This window comes from Alosa alosa, chromosome 17 (genome assembly GCF_017589495.1).
Source record: "Alosa alosa isolate M-15738 ecotype Scorff River chromosome 17, AALO_Geno_1.1, whole genome shotgun sequence".
Lineage (NCBI taxonomy): Eukaryota > Metazoa > Chordata > Actinopteri > Clupeiformes > Clupeidae > Alosa > Alosa alosa.
Window position 1 is genome coordinate 20,999,636 of NC_063205.1, and position 25,000 is coordinate 21,024,635.

Below are 25,000 nucleotides of genomic sequence, written 5' to 3' on the forward strand. Positions count from 1 at the left end.
CTGGTAAGAGAACCACAAGCCCTCCCATTCCTCTTCGGAGTGGGGGATGGGCTTTCTAAATACTTGTTACATATTCCAGACTACATATAGAGTCATGAATTGTTTCTGTGATCATTTGTAACTTGCTAAACATGTATTGGATCTAATCTCTTAGTGGCAGAGTGGTGCTGAATGGAAACCTGAGGAGACGCTCACCGATGTGGCGGTTGGGCAGCCTCTTGAGCAGACAGGGCTCCTCGTTGCCAGATGGGGCACGGATGCTGGCCGACAGGGAACTCAGGTCCGTCTCTGTGATCTTCAGAGACACGTCCGTCGCCGTGCCGACGTTCAGCTGGGATGTCCTCAGCGAGTCGTCACCTGTAAAAAGAAAGAAAGAAAGACAGATAGAAAAAAGAAAAGAAAGGAAGGAAGGAAGAAAGAAAAAATGAAGTGAAAGAAGGAAATAGAGAAAGAAAGAAAACAACTTGACCTTTTAGTCTAAAAACAGTGGATTTTTCATACAAGTTGTGATGTCACTATGTACAAATCCCACATCCTTCCTCATCTAAATCCAGAATACAAGTGACCTAATTCCATAAAGGCGCAGGGCAGGTCCCTGTCTGACTCTTTATAAATAGAGGTGAACGTTTAGTCCTGTCTGACTTTATAAAAGTCCCGCACTCCTGGCAAAGGGGCATCTGCAGATCTGTGATCGTTTAGTCCTGTCTGACTCTATAAAGGCGAGCTGGGGCACTCGCAGATCGGTGATCGTTTAGTCCTGTCTGACTCTATAAAGGCGAGCTGCACTTGCAGGCCTGAAGGGGGCCGTGCACTTGGCAGGGGACCTGGATAATAGATGAGCAACACATGCTGCTGAGATTTAGACTGTGAAGTTTTTAGGGGGTCAATTGTGTCTTTCCGAGCCTCCTGGAAAAAGTGACACACTGCTCTGGATGCATGTTTGGCCATGTTACTTTATCCTTGTCCAACTCCATAATGGTGTGTGTGTTTGCATCTGTGTGTGCTTGAGCGTGTGTGCGTGTGTGTAAAGAATGAGAATTGAGAAACTACGGAACTCAGGAAGCAGGTGTTTCCTACAGAGATAAATCTACTCTGCTTGCTGCTCTCCTGTGTGTGTGTGTGTGTGAGTGAGTGTGTGTGTATGCATGTGTGCATGTGTGTGTGTGTGTACGTTCATATGTGTTGGTAGCCTGGAGATTCCAGAACCAAATCCAAAAGATTAAGGGTCTGGCATTGAGTAATGAAAATGGCCCAACTCGAGGGGCGGCACCAAGCATGCATTTGAAACTCTCACTGCATGCAATTGGATAACACTATACGACCAATGTTTACGGACTGATTCCAGACTTCAATGCAATTGGATAACACTACGATTGTCATTTCTTTAGCTCGCCTCTGGCCCACCTCTATCAGATACACCGATGTGATTGGTTCCTTGCGATACAAGGGACAAAAGTAACGTGCATCATTACTCATTGCCAGAGTGACTCGCTGAGCAAATTGATATTGTGCTCCCGGGAAAACTCTGGATTCCCAGGGTAATGTGTTGGATGCATTAGAGTGGAAACGCACAAGTACATGTTACATGTATAGTGAGCATATGGTTTTGGCAGCACTAAAGACATGCACCTGTTTGCAGTATATTTGACTGTAGTCTGATATTCTCTCTCTCTCTCTCTCTCTCGCTCAGATATATGCAAACACACATCTCTGATAGGATCCCACTACATTGTGTTCCCTGGACATTCACACACATACAGTATACGGCTACTCTTTTCCTGTGACCTTGCCGTTCACACACCTAAAGGCTACTTTCTACCTGTGTCATGGATGTTCACGCACCTAAAGGCTACTCTCTACCTGTGTCATGGACGTTCACACACCTATAGGCTACTTTCTACTTGTGACCTTGGCGTTCACACACCTAAAGGCTACTTTCTTCCTGTGTCATGGACGTTCACACACCTATAGGCTACTTTCTACCTGTGACCTTGGCGTTCACACACCTGTAGGCTACTCTTTACCTGTGATCTTGGCGTTCACACACCTATAGGCTACTCTCTACCTGTGACCTTGGCGTTCACACACCTGTAGGCTACTCTCTACCTGTGTCATGGACGTTCACACACCTATAGGCTACTCGCTACCTGTGATTTTGGCGGTGAAGGGGCTGCCGGGGATGTGTTTGTCATCGAATTTGACGATGATGTTGTAGTCGCCAGGTGCAGTAGGCAGGTAGGAGACGGTGCAGGTGCCATCTTTGTTATCCTTACAGGAGATCTCCGCCTTAGAGGGGCCCTCCACCGCCAGAGACAAACCACCTGAGATAGAGAGAGAGAGAGAGAGAGAGAGAGAGAGGGGAGAGAGAGGGAGAGAGGAAGGGAGATAGAGAGAGAGAGGAGGCAAAGGGAAATTGAAAGCGGATTCTGGTGCTGTGGAAATGTGCAGCCTTTATGTGCAGGGTAATATGACATTCAATTCAACAAGTTTATGTTAAAATGGTGATTTTAATTTATTGGGTCTACTGAATGTCCGATTTATTTTCAGACATACAGTATTCTTGCTCAGATGTTCAGCATCACCGATGGAATACATGAATTGTCCACGTAGGGCATTGCTACGACGGGTGACATTAGAGACGGCTGCCTACATCAGCTGACAAAGATAACAAATCCCTTCGGCTGACAATCTATATCTTCATAGAGAATATCGTCCGGGTATATCAGCGGATTCTGGTGGTCTCTAAAAACCCTCGCCCTGTGAAGAGAGAGCCCCACGATTTGGCGCCCAATGTTGTGTATGGATCATCCAGGTACTTCGCATTGTCTCGGAGAAATTGTTAGTGGAGGGGGTGGTACTTATAAAGGGTGTGGTTAAACGGAAACCCGGGTTAACTATTAAGAACATAACCTGCTCGGAGCAGGTTTGAGATGCAGCGTAAATTGCCATGGCAGCATACCTTTTGGTTAAAACCCCATCCACCTATCTTAGTACGGGTTAATCAGGAAGTTATGCCACACGTGATCAAGTTACTCTCGAAGTTACCCAGAGAAGCCAGTAACCCTCTTCGTAGTACAGGCCTCTGTTGGCTTGCATTGTGTTTATTGTGATGCTGTGATGTGTTTATTGTGATGCTGTGGTGATGTGTTTATTGTGATGCTGTGATGTTGTGTTTATTGTGATGCTGTGATGTTGTATTTATTGTGATGCTGTGATGTTGTGTTTATTGTGATGTTGTGTTTATTGTGATGCTGTGATGTGTTTATTTTGCACCATATTATTGTGTGAGTTTTCCCTACCTTCCCCGGCATCTTTGGTGACGATGGTAAAGATGGCCGCCTTGTTGACCATGCCGTGGCTCAGGCCTGGCCCATAGGCAGTCACATGGCCACTGTTGATGGCGTCCACGTAGAACTGCAGTGGACTTCCTGTGGGGACAGGAAGAGGAAATGACATCAGCTGATGCATGCTTAATCAATCACTCAATACTTATAATTAGTATCTGTTAAAAGAAGGAACAATCCTTCACTTCAACACTTCAATAATTGGAATTGATGGCAAAAAACAAGCCTTGGATGCAAATATTAATTTGATGATCCACTAGGTGTGAGGTGAGAAAGCAATCATTTCATTTTTGTCTTCCTGCTCTGGTGTTGCTTTCTAATCTTCAGGTGCATGGTGTATCATCTGTTTATCAGGTGTTTATCACTTCAGAAGTGAAGAATATATATATGTGTGTGTGTGTGTGTGCGTGTGTACCTGGTATGTGGTTGCTATCGTATTTGATGTCCATCTTGTGCAGGCCTTTTTCAGTGAGGGTGTTTTTTTAACATGTGTGTGTTGTGTTTGTGTGTGTGTGTGTGTGTGTGTGTGTAGGTGTGTGTGTGTGTGTGTGTGTGTGTGTGTGTGTGTGCGTGTGTGTGTGTGTGTGTGTGTGTGTGTGTGTGTACCTGGTATGTGGTTGCCATCGTATTTGATGTCCATCTCGTGCAGGCCCTTCTCGGTGGGCGCGTATTTCACCGTGACCGTGCCGTCCTTGTTGTCTGTGATGTTGGGACGGGCAGTCTTGCCTGAAGGCATACGCACTTCACCTACAAAACAACCACACAGCAGTGTCAGAAAACCTTACATCTCTCTCTGTGTGTGTGTGTGTGTGTGTGTGTGTGTGTGTGTGTGTGTGTGTAAATCAATGGGAACAAGTAAAAGCTTATATTAAGGTCTCAGAAACCATTTCAACCAGCTCTCCACCAACTCTTCATTCCCTTAAAGCTCACAAGGACATCATTATAAATGGAGAACAAAGAGAAGAGCTACCCATAGAGTGGGACACACACACACGCGCGCACACACACGCACACACACACACACACACACACACACAGACACACAAACACACACACACGCACACACACACACACACACACACACACACACACACACAGACACACAAACACACACACACGCACACAGACACACACACACACACACACACACATACATACACACACACACACAGACACACACACACACAGAGACACACACACACACACACACACCTGGACCAGGGCAGTCATGGGCCAGAATGGTTGTGTTTACTTCAGTCCAAGTCAAGGCTCTGTTTGTTCAGTCACGCTGGCTTTGTTGTGAGCCAACACACACACACACACACACACACACACACACACACACACACACACACACACACACACACACACACACGCTAGGTCTGTGGTTAATTAGCAAAGATAAGCACAGCAGGAACCTCCACTGTAATAGCATCCGATTCTGCATTCACACTGACAGTCATTTGGCAAAAGCTTTGATCTGAAGTGATGTGGCGTTACAGCATAAGCAAACAGCTCATCAAAGAGAACACAGAAAGAGCAAGGTGCCAAGACAAACAGACTTTAGGGTCAGAAGGCTTCAATGTCAATGTGAAAGAGCAAGGTGCCAAGACAACCAGACTTTAGGCTCAGAAGGCTTCAATGTCACTTACAAAAGGCAGATTTGTTATTAAATACAGAACTTAAAAATAGCACAGAAAAAGCAATGGTAAGATGATGTAGAACCGATATGGATAAGGTGCAGAATTATGAATTAACTGATATCTGAGCCTTCACCTTTAAGACGTGTTACCCCCCAGATGTGTCATATCCCCAGGTGAACGCTCTGGGCACCCATATTACCCCCCCCCCCCAAAAGGTGTGTCTTATCCCCAGGTGAAAGCTCTGGGCACCTCACCTGTGATCTCCCCTTTCTGCACTGTGAAGGGGATGACCAGGTTGAAGGGGCGGAGCATAGGCTCGATCCCATTGGTGGCCGTGATTGGCTCCTCCGTGGCCTAAAAAATAAGAGTGACATCACCACAAATTAGCCTGTTAGCAAGTTAGCCTGCTAGCAAGGCTGCTACACTAGCACTGATCAGGCAGCACTGAGAGGCAAGAAGAGTACAGAGAGGAAGAGAAGCAACGCAGCTAACATCTGCCTCCGGGCCAGACCTGGCCCTAATGTCATGGTCTGGGTTGCACAGAAGAACCCAGTTACCAGCTGAGTTGGGTTCAAATTCACAAGTATAGGCAAACTTTCGTTTTCGTTTTTCTGTTTGCCTTGAGATCTCTGTGAACGTTTGTGAACGCTCATAAACAGTTAGGAGTGTACAGCAAACAGCGAGGAGGTAATTCTCCACTTACATACAAGGATGGTTACCATTAAAATTAATTGTTTACTACAAATCGTTCAGCCTTCATCTGGGCCTGGTCTGGCGTGGGTCAGTTCTAGAGACAGATGCTATCTGGGAATGCTTCCTAGTTACAGATAGAACAGGAAATGAAGCACTGAACAGAAGATTCTGGAATGGAAGGTTTCCTGAGGGAATGTAAGCTGTGAAGAGAGCAAACCCTAACCTGATTATAATGATCAGGCGTATGAACAACATGGCAACAGAAACAAGCATGCATTAGATGACATGATATGGAAAACAGCAGAGTGGAAACACATCAAATCATAATAACAGGAAGATTGCAGCTTGCTCAGCCCAAGCTAATAAAAAGCACGCCAAAATGGGTGTTCTGCTTGAGCTGCCCTGAGACAGGGCACAGAGCTGAGAGGACCTGAATGGAAACACGCAGAGTCAGAGAGCATGACCATAGAGGAATGAGGAACTCCTTATAAGGACGCCGAGGAGAGGGGGAGATACAGTGGCGAGAGAGGAGGAGAGAGCAACCCCTCATAAGAGCAATGGAGAGAGAGGAGGAGATGAGCTAGACAGAAAGGAAAGAGAGGAGGAGATTAAATAGAGAAAGAAGGAGAGAGGAGGAGATTAGCTAGAGAAAGAGGAGGAGATGAGCTAGAGAGAGAGGAGGAGAGAGGAGGAGATGAGCTAGAGAGAGAGAGGAGGAGAGGAGGAGATGTGCTAGAGAGAGAGGAGGAAAGAGGAGAAGAGAGGAGGAGATGTGCTAGAGAGAGAGGAGGAGAGAGAGGAGGAGATGAGCTAGAGAGAGAGGAGGAGAGAGGAGAGAGGAGGAGATGAGCTAGAGAGAGAGGAGGAGATGAGCTAGAGAGAGAGGAGGAGAGAGAGAGGTCAATGGGAGGAGGATATGGAGGACTGAGACTATGGACCAGAGGGAGGAGTGTTTCTAGAGAGGAGGAGAGAAGAATAGCACTATGGGACAGAAGGAGGAGTGTGTTTCTAGAGAGGAGGAGAGAAGAATAACACTATGGGACAGAGGGAGGAGTGTGCTTATAGATAGGAGGAGAGAAGGAAGAGTGTGCCTCTAGTGTGTTTCTAGTGTACCCAGTGTGGTGCGTAGGCCTGGTAGGGGGCATAAGGCTGCTGCAGCTGAACCTTATCACACGGCTCCTCTATAATGGGAATGGTGTCACTGGCCTGGGGGAAACAGCGCAACACACACCGTCACACACAAACACACACACACTGAAACTCTGTTCAGTCATTAAGTTCATTATTCATGCCGGTCATAGTTCATTATTCATGCAAGTTTCACACTATAACTCAATTCATTCAATGTCAGAACACATACATGTTTCACACAGTAAAATGTTCCTTCCTAACACTGATAGTCAGATAAGGCTATGTATCAATGTGTATTAAAGGTACACTATGCAAGATTTTCACCTTAATATGACCTTTGCGAAGCCAATTTGATGGTAAACGAACTTGTAATAGGCGAATCGGTCACCTTTCATAGTTCTGCAGTATAGACGTAGCGAGTCGCTACCGAGAAAACCAGCCATGCAACTTCAAGTACAGCAGCCCGACAAATCTCGCGAGAATCATGAAACAATACCTTGTCAGTAGATATAGCCATTTGAAGATGTTTTTGCCTGTTAATCCTTCACCTCCACAACAAAAGCATTTTCATTGTGTACAGGGGGAAAAGTCACAGAGGTTTGCTGTTTACTACACTAGAGTAAAATATAAATATATTGCGACTCTAGAGGGAGCTCTACAGTCACCTAAACCTGCATAGTGTACCTTTAAAGTTGGCTTTTACCATTGAGCTTGAACTGTTACACTGGGCTCCATTGATAATGCAGATAACTACATCATTTACTACCTACATTATTTTTCATGCCACAGGAAGTAAAAAAAGACGAATATCACCACTATCGTTACCATAACCATTCCCACAATCACAATGACCTCCATTATCCCCATGAGTCAATGATGGCCATGTGATCATGCATAAATGCAGTCCCTACGCACAATGATCCCCATTATCCCCATGAGTCAATGATGGCCATGTGATCATGCATAAATGCAGTCCCTACGCACAATGACCCCATTATCCCCATTATCCCAATGATGGCCATGTGATCATGCATAAATGCAGTCCCTACGCACAATGACCCCCATTATCCCCATGATCCCAATGATGGCCATGTGATCATGCATAAATGCAGTCCCTACGCACCACCACATGGAAGGGGCTGTTGGGAATGTGCTCCCCTCCGAAGCGGATGGTGATGACGTATTTCCCCGGTTCCGGTGCCGTGTAGTAGATATCAAATGTTCCGTCGGCGTTCTCCACCACGTCCACATCCAGCTCCGCCCCGTCAGGTGTCGACACCTTACAGGTGACCTTACCCTTCCCAGCAGCCTTTGCGTCTACGGTGATCACCGTCTCCTCGCCGATCTGGATGGTGGGTCCGAGACCTGAGCCTGTCACATGATACCATTGACAAGTGTTGCTATGGAAACAGGGCAATTTCAAACCATACCCATGCCTTTCAAATTCACTTAAAATCGCTGAATAGGCTACATGACTGGAAATTCACAAACTGATTCAACACTCACCTAATCCATGTCCTCCAATGGAAACTGCAATGATGTCAGAGAGAATAGATTAATTAATCAATTATAATATTATTCAACATCATAACAGTTATAGTCCTTATTGTCTTTATTGTGTTATTGTCAAATTCACAGAAAAACATTACCGGTAGATTTAAAAAGGCTCATGAGAAAATTACTGCTGTACCAAGTCAAACAACGTATCTCATTTGTCCTGTTTTTCAAAGTATTTGAAAACATGAATTCAAATCTGGCAGCCTGCATTCCTTCTTTGCTGGAATTTGGGAAGGACATCAGGTCCAGCAAGGCGACATCAACTCATGTGTCCTGTTTGAGTACTTATGTAGCCTACTATACAATAACCTGCCTGTGTTAAATATTTCCTGATGCAACTTGATTGTGTTCAATATTTCCTGAACAACGAGATCAATCGTTTACCTCCTCAAGTTTAGTAAAAGAAGGCTTTCCACAATTCCACATTCTATTCAATGGACCCAAAGATTCTTTCAAACATTCACACTACAACAAAATTCTACTCTCACAGGTGTGACAGCAGCCTATCAGCTGTAGCGTTATAAGGATACTAACACACACACAAAAACCAAGATGGCATCCCAGGTGGGGATAATGCCCACCTGTGACCAGGCACTTGCTGGCGTCACCCGAGGGCACTGCGTGGATGCGGTACGGAGAGTACGGGATCTCGTCTCCGCCATATTTGATGGTGATGGTGTAGCGCCCGGTCATGTCCGGTACGTAGGATACTGTGTACGTCCCGTCCCGGTTGTCACGGATGTTGGCCTTCTTTGGCTTGCCCTCCGGGTCCTATGATGACATACACAGACAAACCACACACACACACACACACACACACACACACACACACAAACACACAAACACACACACACACACACTTGTGTTAGTTAACAGGCTGGTTCCGTATTGCCAATCTATTAGTTCATCCACCAAATCCAAACCTAGAAGTCACTCATAAGATGTCTACAAACAACAAGCACTATGGTGGTGATTCTGGCTACACAACCAGGTTGTTCATACTATCTAGGGCGGCCGGTTTCCCATATATGGATTTAGTCTAGTCCTACACTAAAAGCTTTTTCTCAATGGAGATCTCTATTGAAGTTCTCTTTTAGTCCAGGACTAGCCTTAATCCATGTACAGATAACTGACCTCAACGTGTGCATTGAGTCTCACACTTAACCAAGCTGGTGTAGGCTAAGGATTATGTGGGATTACCAAAGAGGATGAGTTAGGTCAAGTTTAGACAGCGGCATCTCCTCACAGTTAGTGATGTTGAGCCAAACCACATGGAGGAGTTAGCCAAGAGGGAAACCCAACCCAATGGTGGTCAGTCCACAGAGACAACGACACGATGGGAGAACTCAAGGGGCTTTCGGGACTCATCTCTCACCCTCTAATTTTAATTTAACATCAGAGCAACTCTGGGCCAGATCAGGACTAGACCCAAGCTTGATTAAGACCAGATCTGGACTAGATTAAGACCAGATCTGGACTAGATTAGGACTAGATCAGGGCCATATTAGAACCAGATCAAGACCAGATGAGGACTAGACCCAAGATTGATTAGGACCAGATCTGTGCCAGATCAAGACCAGATCAAGACCGATTAGGGTACATCTGGATCTGATCTGACCAGGGCCAGACCAGAGTTAGAACAGTCTGCAGATAAATACATCTCTGTTAAATCTGGCCCAGATAAAGACCAGAGGCAACTTTACTCTTTAGAGAATGTCTCCAGATGTGTTCCTGGAAAACCATGAACATTTAAGATCCTCCACTCTTCTCCTCATAGAGACCATTGTGGGAAAGACATACTGTAACATGGTGGCTACAGGTGTTTTGTTTTTGACATCTAGGGGGCTCTTGGAAGTCAATCTACGTTATTCTGTATGAAATGTGTGCAACCATGAACCTCTTGCACTGAAGTACTCTCTGTGCTGTCAGTTACCGCCCTATAAAAGTGGGCAACATAGCACAGGTCAAAACAAACTGAACACCTGTCTTAACAACTACATTTCCCATAATCCTCTAGTATTTCTGTTCTACTTTAAATTGTTCCTGCAAGAAAGGTGGGCCTGAAAGCCACAAAGATCCTAAAGGATCTCCATTAAGAGGATAAACCAAGGACCTTGGCCACAAGGCAGGTCAGCTTGGGTTGTAAGGGTCAACGGTCATAAGAACCACAGGGCAAGGAGGCACAAGCGAGCAAGAGGGTGGGGCAGGTTGGGGGGTGGGGTGGGGGTGGGTGGTAGACATCAGACACCATGGTATGAGAGTAAGGAAGAGGAAGAAGAAGAGGAGGAAGAAAGAGAGGTGGAGGCCTGGAGAGGCAGAAGAGGAGCGTTGTGTTGGTTGTTTGCGTGGTGGCCTTACGCAGCCTTGCTTAAGAATATAGAAGGGGATGGTGCCCTTTACAATATGACTCTCCCACACCCGCCAGCCCCAGTCCGACACAGAGACAGAGGCCTCTTGCGTGCAGCCGTCCGGACCCTGCAGCGACAGGCACACACGTCACCACACCTCACCACACCTCACCCTGGCACAGGTCAAAGGGCAAGGGAGGGGGGGAGGGAGGAGGGGCTGAGAAAGGTGGCATGGGAGTTGTAGTCTTTTTAGCTTTCAACTCTGAGCTAGTAAAAAATATATTTTTTAAAAGTCAAATGATTGCTGCTCCAAAGGGCCGTTCACACCAGGAGTGATAACCGTAACTATAGCGATATGAGCGTTGACACTGACCAACGATAAGGAACGTTTCTCCTCAAACTTATGAATGTGATGTCTAAAATTGTCTGTCAGTTTTTTATCGTTCTCAAAATCACTCTGAAAGTCATCCCTGACGATATTGTTCTTCGTGTCATTATTGTTATGTTAGATGTGTGGACGTTGTCATTCATACTAGCTAAAGTGATTTTTTTTATTGTTATAGTTGTCGATATGTGTGGGTTAATGACTCCAACCCTAATGTCATTGTCATTTCAGAAACTTGGTTGAATACCAATGTTAATGACTCAGATATTTCCCTTTTTGGTAACAATATTTGCAGAGCTGATAGAGTTAAACAGGGTGGTGGTGTAGCTATTTATGTTAGAAACAGTTTAAGCTTCTCTATAAGTGTATCCACCTCTGTACCGGGTCAGTTTGATTTATTAGCCATTAACGTAAAACTCGCTGGCTGTTCTCTGGTTATTGTGGGCGTTTACCGTCCAGCCTCTGCCAATCCTGATGCTCTACATAGTCTCAGAGCAATTTACTTCTCTAGTTAATTCTGAAGCTGTCATTTTAGGGGACCTTAAAGGGACACCAGGCAAGCCTGATGCTTTTTCTCTACGAAACTCCCCCTCGCTCGGTCTGAAGCTCTTTTCCTTTTCTTTGCGTCTTCCGTCAAGGGTTTTCGCTGCTTCTTCGCCGGCTCTGCCATTATACACACGTTTGCAACAATCTCTAGCGTTTCGTTAGCCTGCCTCTGTGACGTAAACTGATCCTGCTTCGGTCGGCGGGTAGGATACACCGAACTTGCAAGTGGGATATTCTTCCTACAGGCAGTAGAAGCGGGCGAGAGAGCCTTCATTCGCCCCGTAATGAGTCATTTAACCATATACCAACTTACGAAGATGATTAATTAACATGAAAACGTTGCCTGGTGTCCCCATGATCTACATGCCAGTGACCTTACTTCTTCAAATCTTATTCCAGATGCTGAACTTGCATTGGAATACTTCCAGACTATTTTTAACACCTTAGCAGATAAACATGCCCCTTTTAAGAGATTTAGGATAAAAAATAGATGTAACCCTTGGTTTAGTCATGATCTAGGTGAGATTATTTCTCAAAGAAACAAAGCTTGGGCATTGGCAAGATCCACTGGTAGTGATGGAGATTGGCAAACATTCAGACATCTTAGAAATACATGCACTTACTTTGTGAAAAGGGCTAAATCTACCTATTATTTGAACAATCTGTCTGACTGTGGTAGCAATCCAGCGAAATTCTGGTAAGTGATTAAGTCACTTAAAGGTGTTTCTTCAACCACTCTTCCTCAACAAATTATGTTGGATTCTAAAGTGGTAAATGAGAAAATGGAGATTTGTAATGCCTTTAATGATCACTTTATCAAATGTGGTACTCTATTTGATCAATTGAATATTGTGGATATGGCACCAGAGACACAAGTCCATTTCAGTGTCACTATTCCTGAAGAAGAGAGGTTTTTATTTTCAAATAGGCCTAATAACCCTTCCTTCTCATTTAGACCAGTAAACCAATCTGAGGTTCTCTATGGACTGTGTAATTCCAAGTGTATGAAAAGCTCTCTGGATACAGATCAGTTAGACCCACATCTCTTCAAAAAATTGCAGCCCCTGTCATTTCTGAACAATTTAACTTTTTACAATTAACTAATCATTATTATTATTTATACATTCCCCTTCTTTTCTTTCTATTTATTATTTTTTTATTTGATTTTTGTTTTTTTTATTATTATTATTATTATTATTATTATTATTATTATTATTATTATTATTATTATTTGCCTTTTGTATCTTTTATTGTTCTTGTTTTGTTGTTTTGATTATTGTTGTTGTTTTGTAACTCAGGGCATTGCTGTAAAAGAGCTTGATGCTCAGTCAATTTCTCCCTGAATAAAAAACGGTTGATGATGATGATGATATATATCGATATACGGTTATCGTTCCTGGTTGGAATGGCCCTTAAGTCTATCATGTGAAAGTAAGAAAGTGAGTACATGGGAAGAGTAGGGTATGATTCACTCACCAGAATCTGGACCGTGAGCAGACCCTCCCCTGCGTCACGGGCATCGATGGTGAACTCGACAGGTAAGCTAGCTGGCACACCTGAGGCATTCAGACCTGGACCGCTGGCACGGACTTTACTGGCATCATGGGCGGGCAGAGCCTTGATTTTAAACGGACTACAGAGAATCACAGGACATAAATACTTCAAAATGTATTGGGTACAAATGGCTAATAAATCAGACACCATAGGTTGACAAAATCCCAGTATAAGACCAGTATAAGACCAGTATAAGAAGAGTTCATACAGCTTTAAGCACAGTGCAGAGGAGAGAGGGTCATATAAATTGATACAGTTTTGAAAAATCTTGCAGATGAGATTCAAAACAGTCAAAGGGAATTGAAATGCCCGTTCACACCAAGAACAACAACTATAACGATAAGAGAAAAAAGTATCGCTTTCGCTAATATGAATGACAACGTCCACATACAAACTGTAACGATAACGACATAATGAGCGTTACTGTTATAGTTATTGTTCTTGGTGTGAAGGCCTTTAGGGGCCATCGGTCGCTCACCTGCGCGGCACCTCCTGGTCCGCGTATTTGACACAAACGGTGTAAGGGCCGTCAGTGGTCGGCGTGTAGTTGACCGTGTGTATGCCGTCACCATTGTCCGTAATGGTCACTGGTTCTGCCACTCCTGCACGAGCCAAAAGCCTGTTAGCATACAAGCCTTCACACACACATGTGGGCTTAAACAAGTCGCTATGTGTGCGTGTGTGCATGTGTGTGTGTGTGTGTGTGTGTGTGTGTGTGTGTGTGTGTGAGAGAGAGAGAGAGAGCGAAGGAGGGAGAAGGAGTATGAGTGAAATATAGAGTGTGTTTTAGCATGTTACAGAGTGTGTCTACTTGGATGGTCATGCAGCCACACATGCATGCATCTGTGTGTGTGTGTGTGTGTGTGTGTGTGTGTGTGTGTGTGTGTGGGTGTGTGTGTCACCCATTCACCCACCTGTGGGCCCGTAGAGCTGCACCTCTAGTGGGGCGAGGCCGGCCTTGCTGCAGTCCACGGTGAAGGTCTGTGGAACGTGGGCTCTGACGCCGCTGCCCAGCCCTGGACCGGAACACTTGACCTTACTGGGGTCCACTAGCTCCCTCACCGGCACGCGGAACAGGCTTCCTGTGAGCACACACAGATGTGAGGATACACACACACACACACATGAACAGGCACACACACACACACACACATACACACACCTCTGTCTTTGCGTCATACACACAAACACTCACTCACTCACACAAACACACAGGAACACACACACCTCTTTGTGTCATACACACACACACACACACACACACACACACACATACAGGCATATACAGGCATACACACACACACACACACGCAGGTCACACATATACACACTCAAGAGACACATGGACAGATTCAAATACCAATACAGTACATCCACAAACAGGATGACATCAGAGGATGTGAACCCAAAACTCAAAATCAAATGGACCTGGGATGGGATGACATCAGAGGAAGTGACATGACCTTGACGTCCGAAAGTGATGTTGACGTCGTAGTCGCCGGCGGTGAAGGGGATGTACTCCACACTGCAGCTGCCATCTTTGTTGTCCTTGCAGGACATCTTCGCCTCCGACGGACCCTCAATAGCCAGACCCAACCCACCAGTACCCGCACCCCTAAAGGACAGAGAGATAGAGAGAGAGAGAGAAGGATAAAGAGAAGTGAGGGGAAAGATAGAAAGAGAGTAAGAAGTGGGGGGATAGCGAGAGAGAGAGAAAGAGAGAGAGAACAAGAGAGAGAAAAATAAAGAGACAATGAGGAGATGGGGAGAGGGGGAGAAAAAAAACAAGAGCATAGAGAAGGGGAGTGAGACAAGGAGGGAGGGAGAGAGGGACGAATTCCAAAGGAGAGAATAAATGAAAGAAAAAGGGAGAGAGAAACAGTGTAAATGCCACTGTATGTACGTATATTGTAAATTGCATCTCCTAAACTTGCAAATAAACACTTAATAAGGTGAGCTCAACACAGCACAGTGTGCCGCATTGCAGTATTGTTTAAACTATCACATCAGCATGTAGTATGCAGCCAACAACTTGACCTTATGAACCTCTAGTTCTGCTGTAGTACAGCATGTTGTATGTAGCATGTAGTATTTCGTATGTAGCATGTTGTATGTAGCATGTAGCATGTAGCATGTAGTATGTAGTGTGTATTATTTAGTATGTATTATGTATTATGTAGTATGTAGCGTGTAGTATGTAGTACTGTATGTAGCGAGAGCATGCTCTGTAAAGGCCACCATACCTGGTCTCCACGGTGAAGAGGTTGGGTTTGTTGACCAGACCCTCTTCCAGCATGCTCTGTAAAGGCCACCATACCTGGTCTCCACGGTGAAGAGGTTGGGTTTGTTGACCAGACCCTCTTCCAGGCCGGGCCCGTATGCACGCACGCGACTCGGGTCGCAGCCCTCCGTCACCGACACTCGGAACGGACTCTTGGGTACCGCCACGTCCTCGTACAGAACCTCGATCAGGTGCATGCCTGTGACATCAGCACCGTTAGGGACACACACACACATACATACGTGTCTGTGTACACACGTTTACACGTCTCACACAACAGCACCATTAGGGACACACACATAAATACCTGTCTGTGTACACACGTTTACATGTCTCACACAACAGCACCATTAGGGACACACACACATAAATACATGTCTGTGTACGCACGTTTACACGTCTCACACAACAGCACCATTAGGGACACACACATAGGCGTGCATACATAGACACTAGCTGGTGCTTTTTTTAATTATTAATATTATTAAGATTTTACTGAGGTCGGTTTTGAAATGATCTTTTGAAAGACTGAGCCATTAAAAACGACTGAAACAATGCCCCGAAATGAGCCACCTCCTTGCGCACACCCGACCAGCCAATCTCTCTTCCTTTGTCCCGTGAACTGCGATGCGGCGTGCAGGGACGCGCCAGGTGCGCCAGCACCATAGCAGTTCAGTAAGCGTCTTCAGATAGCGGGCATGGTCGCTGACAGGCTGCTTCTCCCGTGCCCCATCAGCCAGGTAACATACAGATCAAGCAAAATCTATTCCCCTCCTCTCTCTCTCTGTCTCTCTCATGCTATCCACCCTTCCCTCTCTCTTTCAATCTATATACCTCTCTCTCTTTCTCTCTCTCCATTCACACCCCTCTCTCTCTCTCACACTATTCATCCTTTCCTCTCTCTCTTCACTCTATCCATGCATCTCTCCATCTCTCTCATTCATTCATCCCTCCATCTCTCTGTGTCTCTCCATCTATCCCTCCCCATCTTTATCCCTCGCTCCATCCTTCCATCTCTCTCTGCACATCTGTCTGTCCGTCTGTTTATCTAGCTCATTTTCTCTGTTTATTTTCTCTTTTCCCTGTTTTTTCTTCATCTCTCTATCTCTCCTTCTGTCTCACACACAGGATCCATCTCTCATTCTGTCTCACACACACACACAGGATCTATCTCTCATTCTGTCTCACACACAGGATCCATCTCTCATTCTGTCTCACACACACACACAGGATCTATCTCTCATTCTGTCTCACACACAGGATCCATCTCTCATTCTGTCTCACACACACACACAGGATCTATCTCTCATTCTGTCTCACACACACAGGATCCATCTCTCATTCTGTCTCACACACACACACAGGATCTATCTCTCATTCTGTCTCACACCCACAGGATCCATCTCTCGTTCTGTCTCACACACACAGGATCTATCTCTCATTCTGTCTCACACACACATGATCTATCTCTCCTTCTGTCTCACACACACAGGATCCATCTCTCATTCTGTCTCACACACACACAGGATCTATCTCTCATTCTGTCTCACACACACAGGATCTATCTCTCCTTCTGTCTCACACACACAAGATTAATCTCTCATACTGTGCAGCACTCTTTCCAAATGCAACGTAGAGGATTTATCTACTTGTGAGTATCTCTCTGATTGCAGCTGTGTGCGTCCAGTCCATCACTACGAGGCCTCGGGGGCCCCTTTCTCTGCTTCTCCGTTCAACGAAAACAAACTTGCTGCGTTCTGCTAAAGCAATAACACTCAGAGAAGAGTTTACTGAGCCTTTTTCCATTATGATAAAGTAGGAAACAGACGTTTTATGCAAACCACAAGGGGTTGCCTTTTATATGAGAGACATGCTGTCTTAGAAAAACACTCATAAACTAGATTGGGCTTCCTGTCTTGACAAACCCCACTTTCATCCCAGCCTACGTACTCCCTTTGGCCCATTTCTGTGCTTAAGATGAGTCTGATTGGATGTCTCATCTGTCCATCAAAGACAGACCGGATTGCCTGGTATCGTCAGCTGAAATAGAAAAGTTCAGTAGGACGACCCAAAAAGTATGACTTTTAGAGCAAATATGACCAGTCAGATCACACAATATATACCCCATCCTTCTAGAATCTTCCAGGACATTGACCAAGTGGAGCAGAAGCATGGACAGCTGCATCCCATACCACACACAGGCCCAACGCCCATGGAGACCACATACAGGTCCAATGCCCATGGAAACCACATACAGGTCCAATGCCCATGGGGACCTAAGTTCAAGTCTGGCCTGAGGTCATTTCCCTCTCTCACTTACTTCCTGTCTTCTCTCCACTGTCCAATCAATAAAGGCTAGAGAAGCCCATACCCTCTCCACGGTCCAATCAATAAAGACTAGAGAAGCCCATAAATAAACCCCTGGTGACCCCTTTGACCCAGCTGCCTGTTCCAGAATGTGTGTACTGCTCTAGAGAGATAGATAGAGGGAGAGATAGAGAGAGAGACAGATAAATAGATAGATAGTCATATTTCACTATGTATTATAACATTATAACACTGTAATTTCCCTTCTGGGAGGAACCCACAACTCTTACTGCCCTCGTAAGTGATGTGTACACGCATATGAGTGCCATTGTCTTGTACAGAACTCTTAATGAACCTCATAAACAGTGCTCTGTACTTGTAGAGGTTCCATTGTCAGTCTTTTACGCCCCCAGAACTCTTAATGACCTCATAAACAGTGTGCTGTACTTGTAGAGGTTCCATTACCGTCCTCGTAAGCAGTGTATTCCACTCGGTAGGTTCCGTCTCCCTTGTCGGAGATGAAGGCGTCTGTGTTAGCCCCTGAGGGGTTCACGATGCGGGCTTTGATATGGTTGCCGCCGGCCTTGCTAACAGCACGGGCGTCAACGACGAAATGAGTTGTGACTTCTCGCAGGACTCCTGTGAAAAAACACACACACACACACACACACACACACACACACACACACACACACACACACACACACACACACACACACACACACACACAAACACAAATGTAACCACAGGTTTTGAAGGCCAACTGTTAAATGTGAAGATCTGTTATCAGTCCCACAAGATTCATGTTATTGTTCTGTTTCAGTGTTCCTGAACAAATGGAAATATAATTCTTAAGGTCTTGCAGTCATAACAACGTAACGTAATATAATGTTACTTCTCTGTTGTATTCATGAATATAGTCCAAGTTTTTGAATCACTACTGATATGACTTGAAGTCTGTTTTTGAATAACTACATGTATCAATATGAACTGCAGTCTATTTCTGAATCACTATCAATATGAACTGCAGTCTGTTTCTGAATCACTATCAATATGAGCTGCAGTCTATTTCTGAATCACTATCAATATGAACTGTAGTCTGTTTCTGAATCACTAGAAATTCAAGAACAGTCTATTTCTGAATCACTATCAATATGAACTGCAGTCTATTTCTGAATCACTTTTGATATGAACTGTAGTCTGTTTTGGAATAACTATCAATATGAACTGTAGTCTGTTGTGGAATAACTATTGACATGTACAGTAATTTCATAACTGACATATAGCTGCCATCTGTAGTGTTACCTCTGGGCTCCACTCCTGGGCCGTAGACCTTGATGGTGCTGGTGTCGATGCTGGGGTCCACCTGCACCCTGGCGGGGAACTTTGGCACTGCGTGGCCACCGTACTTGATGGTGATGGTGTACATGCCGTGGAAGGGTGGGATGTAGGTGATGGAGTACGTCCCGTCGCTGTTGTTCTGGACGCGGACCTCCGCCGGGGCCCCAGCGTCCGAGATGATCTCGATGGTCAGCTCCGCCTCGCCGGCTTTGGAGCAGTCCACGGTGAACGAGGCCGCCTCGTTGACCTTTCCCCTCTCCAGGCCCGGCCCACTGGCCGTCACCTTGCTCGGGTCGAACATGGACTGGACGATGGCTTTGAAGGGCGAACCAGGGATGTGCTGGTCGGCAAACAGGATGTTGATGGAGTACTCACCAGGCTCGGTGGGCAGGTAGGACACCGAGCACGAGCCGTCGCCGTTGTCCTGGCACTCAATCTTGGCCTCGCACGGACCCTCCACCGTCAGGCCCAGCCCGCCCGTGCCCGCGCCCTTTGTGTCGATGGCGAAGGGCGCCGGCTTACCCACAATGCCTCCCTTCAGGCCAGGACCATACGCACGCACCTGGGAAAAACAGAAGACCCAAATTCAGATTCAAAACACTTTAACAGCACGACTGTTTGAGTGCAGTGTTGCCAAAGTTAGTGTCACGAATGACACAGTGATATCACAATACTCTTTCACCAACTTTCATTTCCCGCTATTGCCAATCCACACTGTTTTAATATCAGTGAAGGGAAGGATACTAAAATGGTGAATGACAGAAAAGCTGCAATAGGAACATCTGATGAAATCTAATCTGAGCATCAAATCATTGGTCTTGCCCCATGAAAAGTACAAAACCACCAACAAAATTAAATAGCTGTTCCTTGTCATGGCCTTGGTATGCTCAACAATGCCAAAGGGCACCAAGATTCTATCCTTCGAGTCAGACCACGTATGATCACCTAGGAGACTCAACAGCAGCATTGATGTCAGACAGAGAGAACGTAATTGATGTATACCATATCCGCGGTTCTAATCACATGTTGTATGTTCCGCTGTCTCAGAACCGGAGATGGGCAGTAGAGCTAAGGGTTCCATATGTTCCGCGACAGTCTGTGTCGGCCCGGTACCCCTGAGCTCACCCCACTCACTGACAGAGAAATTATAAACGGTTGTCCCGTAACCGTTTCCAACACTAATCACACGTCCCAGTCAGCCAGGTTTGCTTTGCAGCCTCGTGTTCGACACACACACACACACACACACACACACACACACACAGAGCACGCATGCAACGGGACATCTGGCTCACGGAGCCAGAGATTCCCGCCGGATCACTCCCGTCCTGCTTGGAATGGCGATGACCTCACCGCCTGAGTAACTGTATCCACGGTAATTACCTCCCTACACACACACACACACATAAACGTACACATAGACACACACACATCTCCCTCCTACTATGAACTCACCATGCCCCCTGAAACAGCAGTTAATAAAGGAGATATATGAAGACTGTGTGTGTGTGTACATGCTCATGGGAGTGTGTGTTTTACAGGGGGCTAGGGGAGTTGGTCTTTAAAGCAACCAACCTAAACACACACACACACACACACACACACAAGTGATTAATCCACATCATTAAGATTCCATTAGCAGTGAATGTCCTTTTGGGGGGGCAAGTGGCGAAGGGGTAATCAGTAGCCCATCTACAGAGGACACACACACACACACACACACACACACACACACACACTGACACACACACACACACACTGAGAGGGATTACACCTGCCCAAGAGAAAGGCATCAAACGGTCATCATACTCCACTCTGTCCTGCAGGAAAGACAGTGTGTGTGTGTGTGTGTGTGTGCGTATGTGTGTGTGTGTGAGAGAGAGAGAGAGAGAGAGAGAGAGAGAGAGAAATAAAGAGATAAGGAGAAAGAGGGCATGTGACATGATCATGCATGGGATGAATGGCCCGAATCTCCCCCCTTCCAGTATCTGTTATCTGCACACACACACACACACACACACACACACACACACACACACACACACACACACACACACACACACACACACACACACACACACACACACACAGAGACAGACACACACACACACACACACACACACACAGCTCCCCATCATCATCATCAAACACACACACACACACATACACACACACACACACACACACACACACACACACACACACACACACACACACAGAGACAGACACACACACACACACACACACACACACAGCTCCCCATCATCATCATCAAACACACACACACACACACACACACACACACACACACACACACACACACACAGAGAGACAGACACACACACACACACACACACAGCTCCCCATCATCATCATCAAACACACACACACACACATACAGTACATTTTTTGTTTTGTCTTCTCAAACAGAACATGTTTATGATCATTACCACTTCTGTCTTTTGGGTGCAGCCTATTCCTGCGTAATTCCAAACAGCAGTATTAGGCCCATGCATCCCACATACAAATGGACCCTGAGCCACCACGCTGGGCTCCATTAAAGCCAAACAGCAGTATTAGGCCCATGCATCCCACATACAAATGGACCCTGAGCCACCACACTGGGCTCCATTAATCCACTGCTGTCATCCACTGTGAGCTGTCTGTGTAGGACACATAAAAGGAAAAATTTGGAGCAGGGCAAGTGTTCTGTATTCTATTTGGAGCGGTTCTAGTGTTCTGTATTCCATTTGGAGCGGTTCTAGTGTTCTGTGTTCCATTTGGAGCAGGGCAAGTGTTCTAAATTCTATTTGGAGTGGTTCTACTGTTCTGTATTCCATTTGGAGCAGTGCAAATGTTCTGTGCTCAAACAGAATGCCAAATAGGAGCCCCCTGCCCCCCCCTGCAATAAATCTGCTTTTGAGTCACATCCACACAGCTCTTGCCAAAGCTTCTCAACCTGTGGTACTGCTTAAGGGCCTCTTGTCTGGCTTCTTTAGCCTACTGGAGCAGCTTCTTTGACTTCCACCTCAACAACATTATCACTGCCACACCAAAACTCAAATTAGAGGTACAGGAGTAAGTACAGGAATTAGAACTAGAACCAGAACTACGGTTCAAATCCACATGAAAAAGGTAGAAGGCCAGCTGGAAAAAACGAATGGATCCAGAACTGCACCAAGAACTTAGAACTAGAACTAGAATTAGAGTGAGAACTAGAATCACAGTAATAAGAATTAAATTAAATTAGAATTCAACTGGAATTCCAGCTCCGTCCATAATGAGAAGCAGCAATTGAGGCTACTGAGGGTGAGGTCCTGACCTTTGAGGGGTCAGGGGGCATGACACCTTCCACTGCGAAGGGACTCCCTGGCACTGGGTTGCCATCGTAGCTGATGTCCACTTTGTAGGGACCCTCCTCAGGCGGGATGTACTTGACTGTGTGCACCTCATTGGACGCGCTGGACTCCACCTTGCAGGGGATTGGCCGGCGTGAAGGTGAGGTGATCTTGACGTCCACTTTGCCCTGACCGCCAGCACCGCGGGTGTTAATGGTGAACTCCTGATCCTTCCCTACGTCCACTTCTGCAGATCAAACACAAACACACACACACACACACACACACACACACACACAATAACAAACATTTAAACACGACACACACACACACACACACACACACACACACACACACACACACACACACACACACACAGAAAGAGAGAAAACAAACTCAGTGTGATACCTTCTCCCCACTGCACTGGCCCTTTTCTTCTAAAGAGCAGCAGTATTGCGTGTGTTCACTCCCATGGTGGGAATGAAACTAAAAGCCTCAATAGCTCAGGGCCAGCCAAATGCAACACACTGCCTCTGAGGGACACTGTGTGTATGTGTGTGTGTGTGTGTGTGTGTGTAAGTGTGTGTGTGTGTGCGTGCGTCTGCCAGCCATGTGTTTTTCTCTTATTCCACCTAGCCTTATAACTCCATGAGGAAGGATTGCTTTATGTGTGTGTGTGTGTGTGTGTGTGTGTGTGTGTGTGTGTGTGTGTGTGTGGTGTGTGTATGTGCGTGTGTGTGTGTGCACTTCTTAGATAAATGTGCTTCTAGTCTGGCTTACTGTTGTTGAGTCCCTGAACTTTGACCCTGTTCAGGTCCAGTGGTGGGGCCACGGAGATGTTGAAGGGGCTCTTGGGGATGGGGTCCCCTCCATGGAACACGGAGATGCTCATGTTGCCCTGTCACACACACACACAGACAAACACACACACACACACACACACACGCAGAGAGCAGCAGGACAAAGCCAAACGTGAGGACGGACTGGCGGAAGGCTGACAAACACACTAGCACATGCATTAAACCTCCCCTGTTTACATGTCCAATCAAGAGCATGTTTAAACAATTAAAAATACAACAACAAAATGTCAAGGTGTAGGCTTAATTTACACCATATGTCTGTGCGTGTGTGTGTGTGTGTGTGTGTGTGTGTGTGTGTGTGTGTGTGTGTGTGTGTGTGTGCATCCGTGTGCGTGTGGTTGCGTGTGCGTGTGTGTGTCCGTGTGTGTGTGTGTGTGTGTATCTGCATGTGCGTGTCCGTGTCTGTGTGTGTGTGTGTGTGTGTGTGTGTGTGTGTGTATCTGCATGTGTGTGTGCCTGTGTGTGTATCTGCATGTGTGTGTGTGTGTGTGTGTGTGAGTTTCCTACCTGCTGTATAGCAGTGTAGCGCACGGTGTAGGAGTAGTCGTGGTTGTGTGTGTGTGTGTGTGTGTGTGTGTGTGTGTGTGTGTGTGTGTATCTGCATGTGTGTGCAGGTGTGTTTCCTACCTGCTGTGTAGCAGTGTAGTGCATGGTGTAAGAGTAGTCGTGGATGTGTGTGTGTGTGTGCAGGTGTGTATCTGCATGTGTGTGCAGGTGTGTGTCCTACCTGCTGTGTAGCAGTGTAGCGCACGGTGTAGGAGTAGTCGTGGTTGTCAATGATCTCGAAGTCACTGACGGCCTCGCCCTTGGCGGCCCCAGCGAAGACCACCTCTGGCGTAGCCTTGCCCGCCCCCTTGGTGTAGATGGTGAAGTGGGTGGGCTTGCCAACCTCCACTCCTGAACACACACACACACACACACAGTGGAGGGAACATCAGCATCCTATGCACCACATCCATAGATTCTATACGTTATATGCACAAACCTCCACTCCTGAACACACACACACACACACACAGTGGAGGGAATATCAGCATCCTATGCACCACATCCATAGATTCTATATGTTATATGCATAAACCTCCACTACTGAACACACACACACACAGTGGAGGGAACATCAGCATCCTATGCACCACATCCATAGATTCTATACGTTATCGTATTATTGGTGGGTGGGCTTGCCAACCTCCACTCCTGAACCACACGCAAAGTGGAGGGAATATCAGCATCCTATGCATCCTATCTATAGATTCTATACGTTATATGCATAAACCCGCATTACTGGTGGGTAGGCTGGACTACCTCGACTCCAGAATCATACGCACAGTGGAGAAAACTCAGTATGCAATGTTTGTTCTCATTAGACTGACGCATTTCAGTAGGTAGCCTTTCTTAGGGCCTGTGTCCACCAATTGGGGTTTTTTGCGCCAATAGAGGCTATTTTCTAAACAAATCCTATGTAGTTCAACATTCATAGCGTTCAGCGCCGTTGGCGGATAAAAAACCCTCAGCACTGACCGTTTTTTTCCGCAGGACTCAGAGCACTGAAAGTTGAAATCTGTTCAACTTTCAGAACAGCGCTGGGCTCGTCAATGTATGTCACTTCTCTCTCGACGACCGTAACCTAGCAACAATAAACACTTGACCGAAGCGCTCTGAAAAAGAGGTT

General features: G+C 46.0%; 1 protein-coding gene across 1 annotated transcript in view; it reads right to left on the reverse strand.

Moving 5' to 3' along the window:
* The window catches only part of flncb (filamin C, gamma b (actin binding protein 280)), a 113,232-nt gene that overhangs the window by 15,621 nt on the left and 72,611 nt on the right, over positions 1 to 25,000 (reverse strand). Inside the window, 19 exon segments of the mRNA XM_048267404.1 lie at positions 196 to 357; positions 2,148 to 2,321; positions 3,300 to 3,428; positions 3,951 to 4,091; positions 5,242 to 5,341; positions 6,794 to 6,886; positions 7,935 to 8,182; positions 8,318 to 8,341; positions 8,950 to 9,139; positions 13,124 to 13,280; positions 13,680 to 13,803; positions 14,116 to 14,283; positions 14,665 to 14,816; positions 15,519 to 15,681; positions 18,255 to 18,428; positions 19,095 to 19,692; positions 22,453 to 22,715; positions 23,249 to 23,366; positions 24,056 to 24,225. Coding sequence (XP_048123361.1) covers positions 196 to 357; positions 2,148 to 2,321; positions 3,300 to 3,428; positions 3,951 to 4,091; positions 5,242 to 5,341; positions 6,794 to 6,886; positions 7,935 to 8,182; positions 8,318 to 8,341; positions 8,950 to 9,139; positions 13,124 to 13,280; positions 13,680 to 13,803; positions 14,116 to 14,283; positions 14,665 to 14,816; positions 15,519 to 15,681; positions 18,255 to 18,428; positions 19,095 to 19,692; positions 22,453 to 22,715; positions 23,249 to 23,366; positions 24,056 to 24,225 — 3,348 coding nt within the window.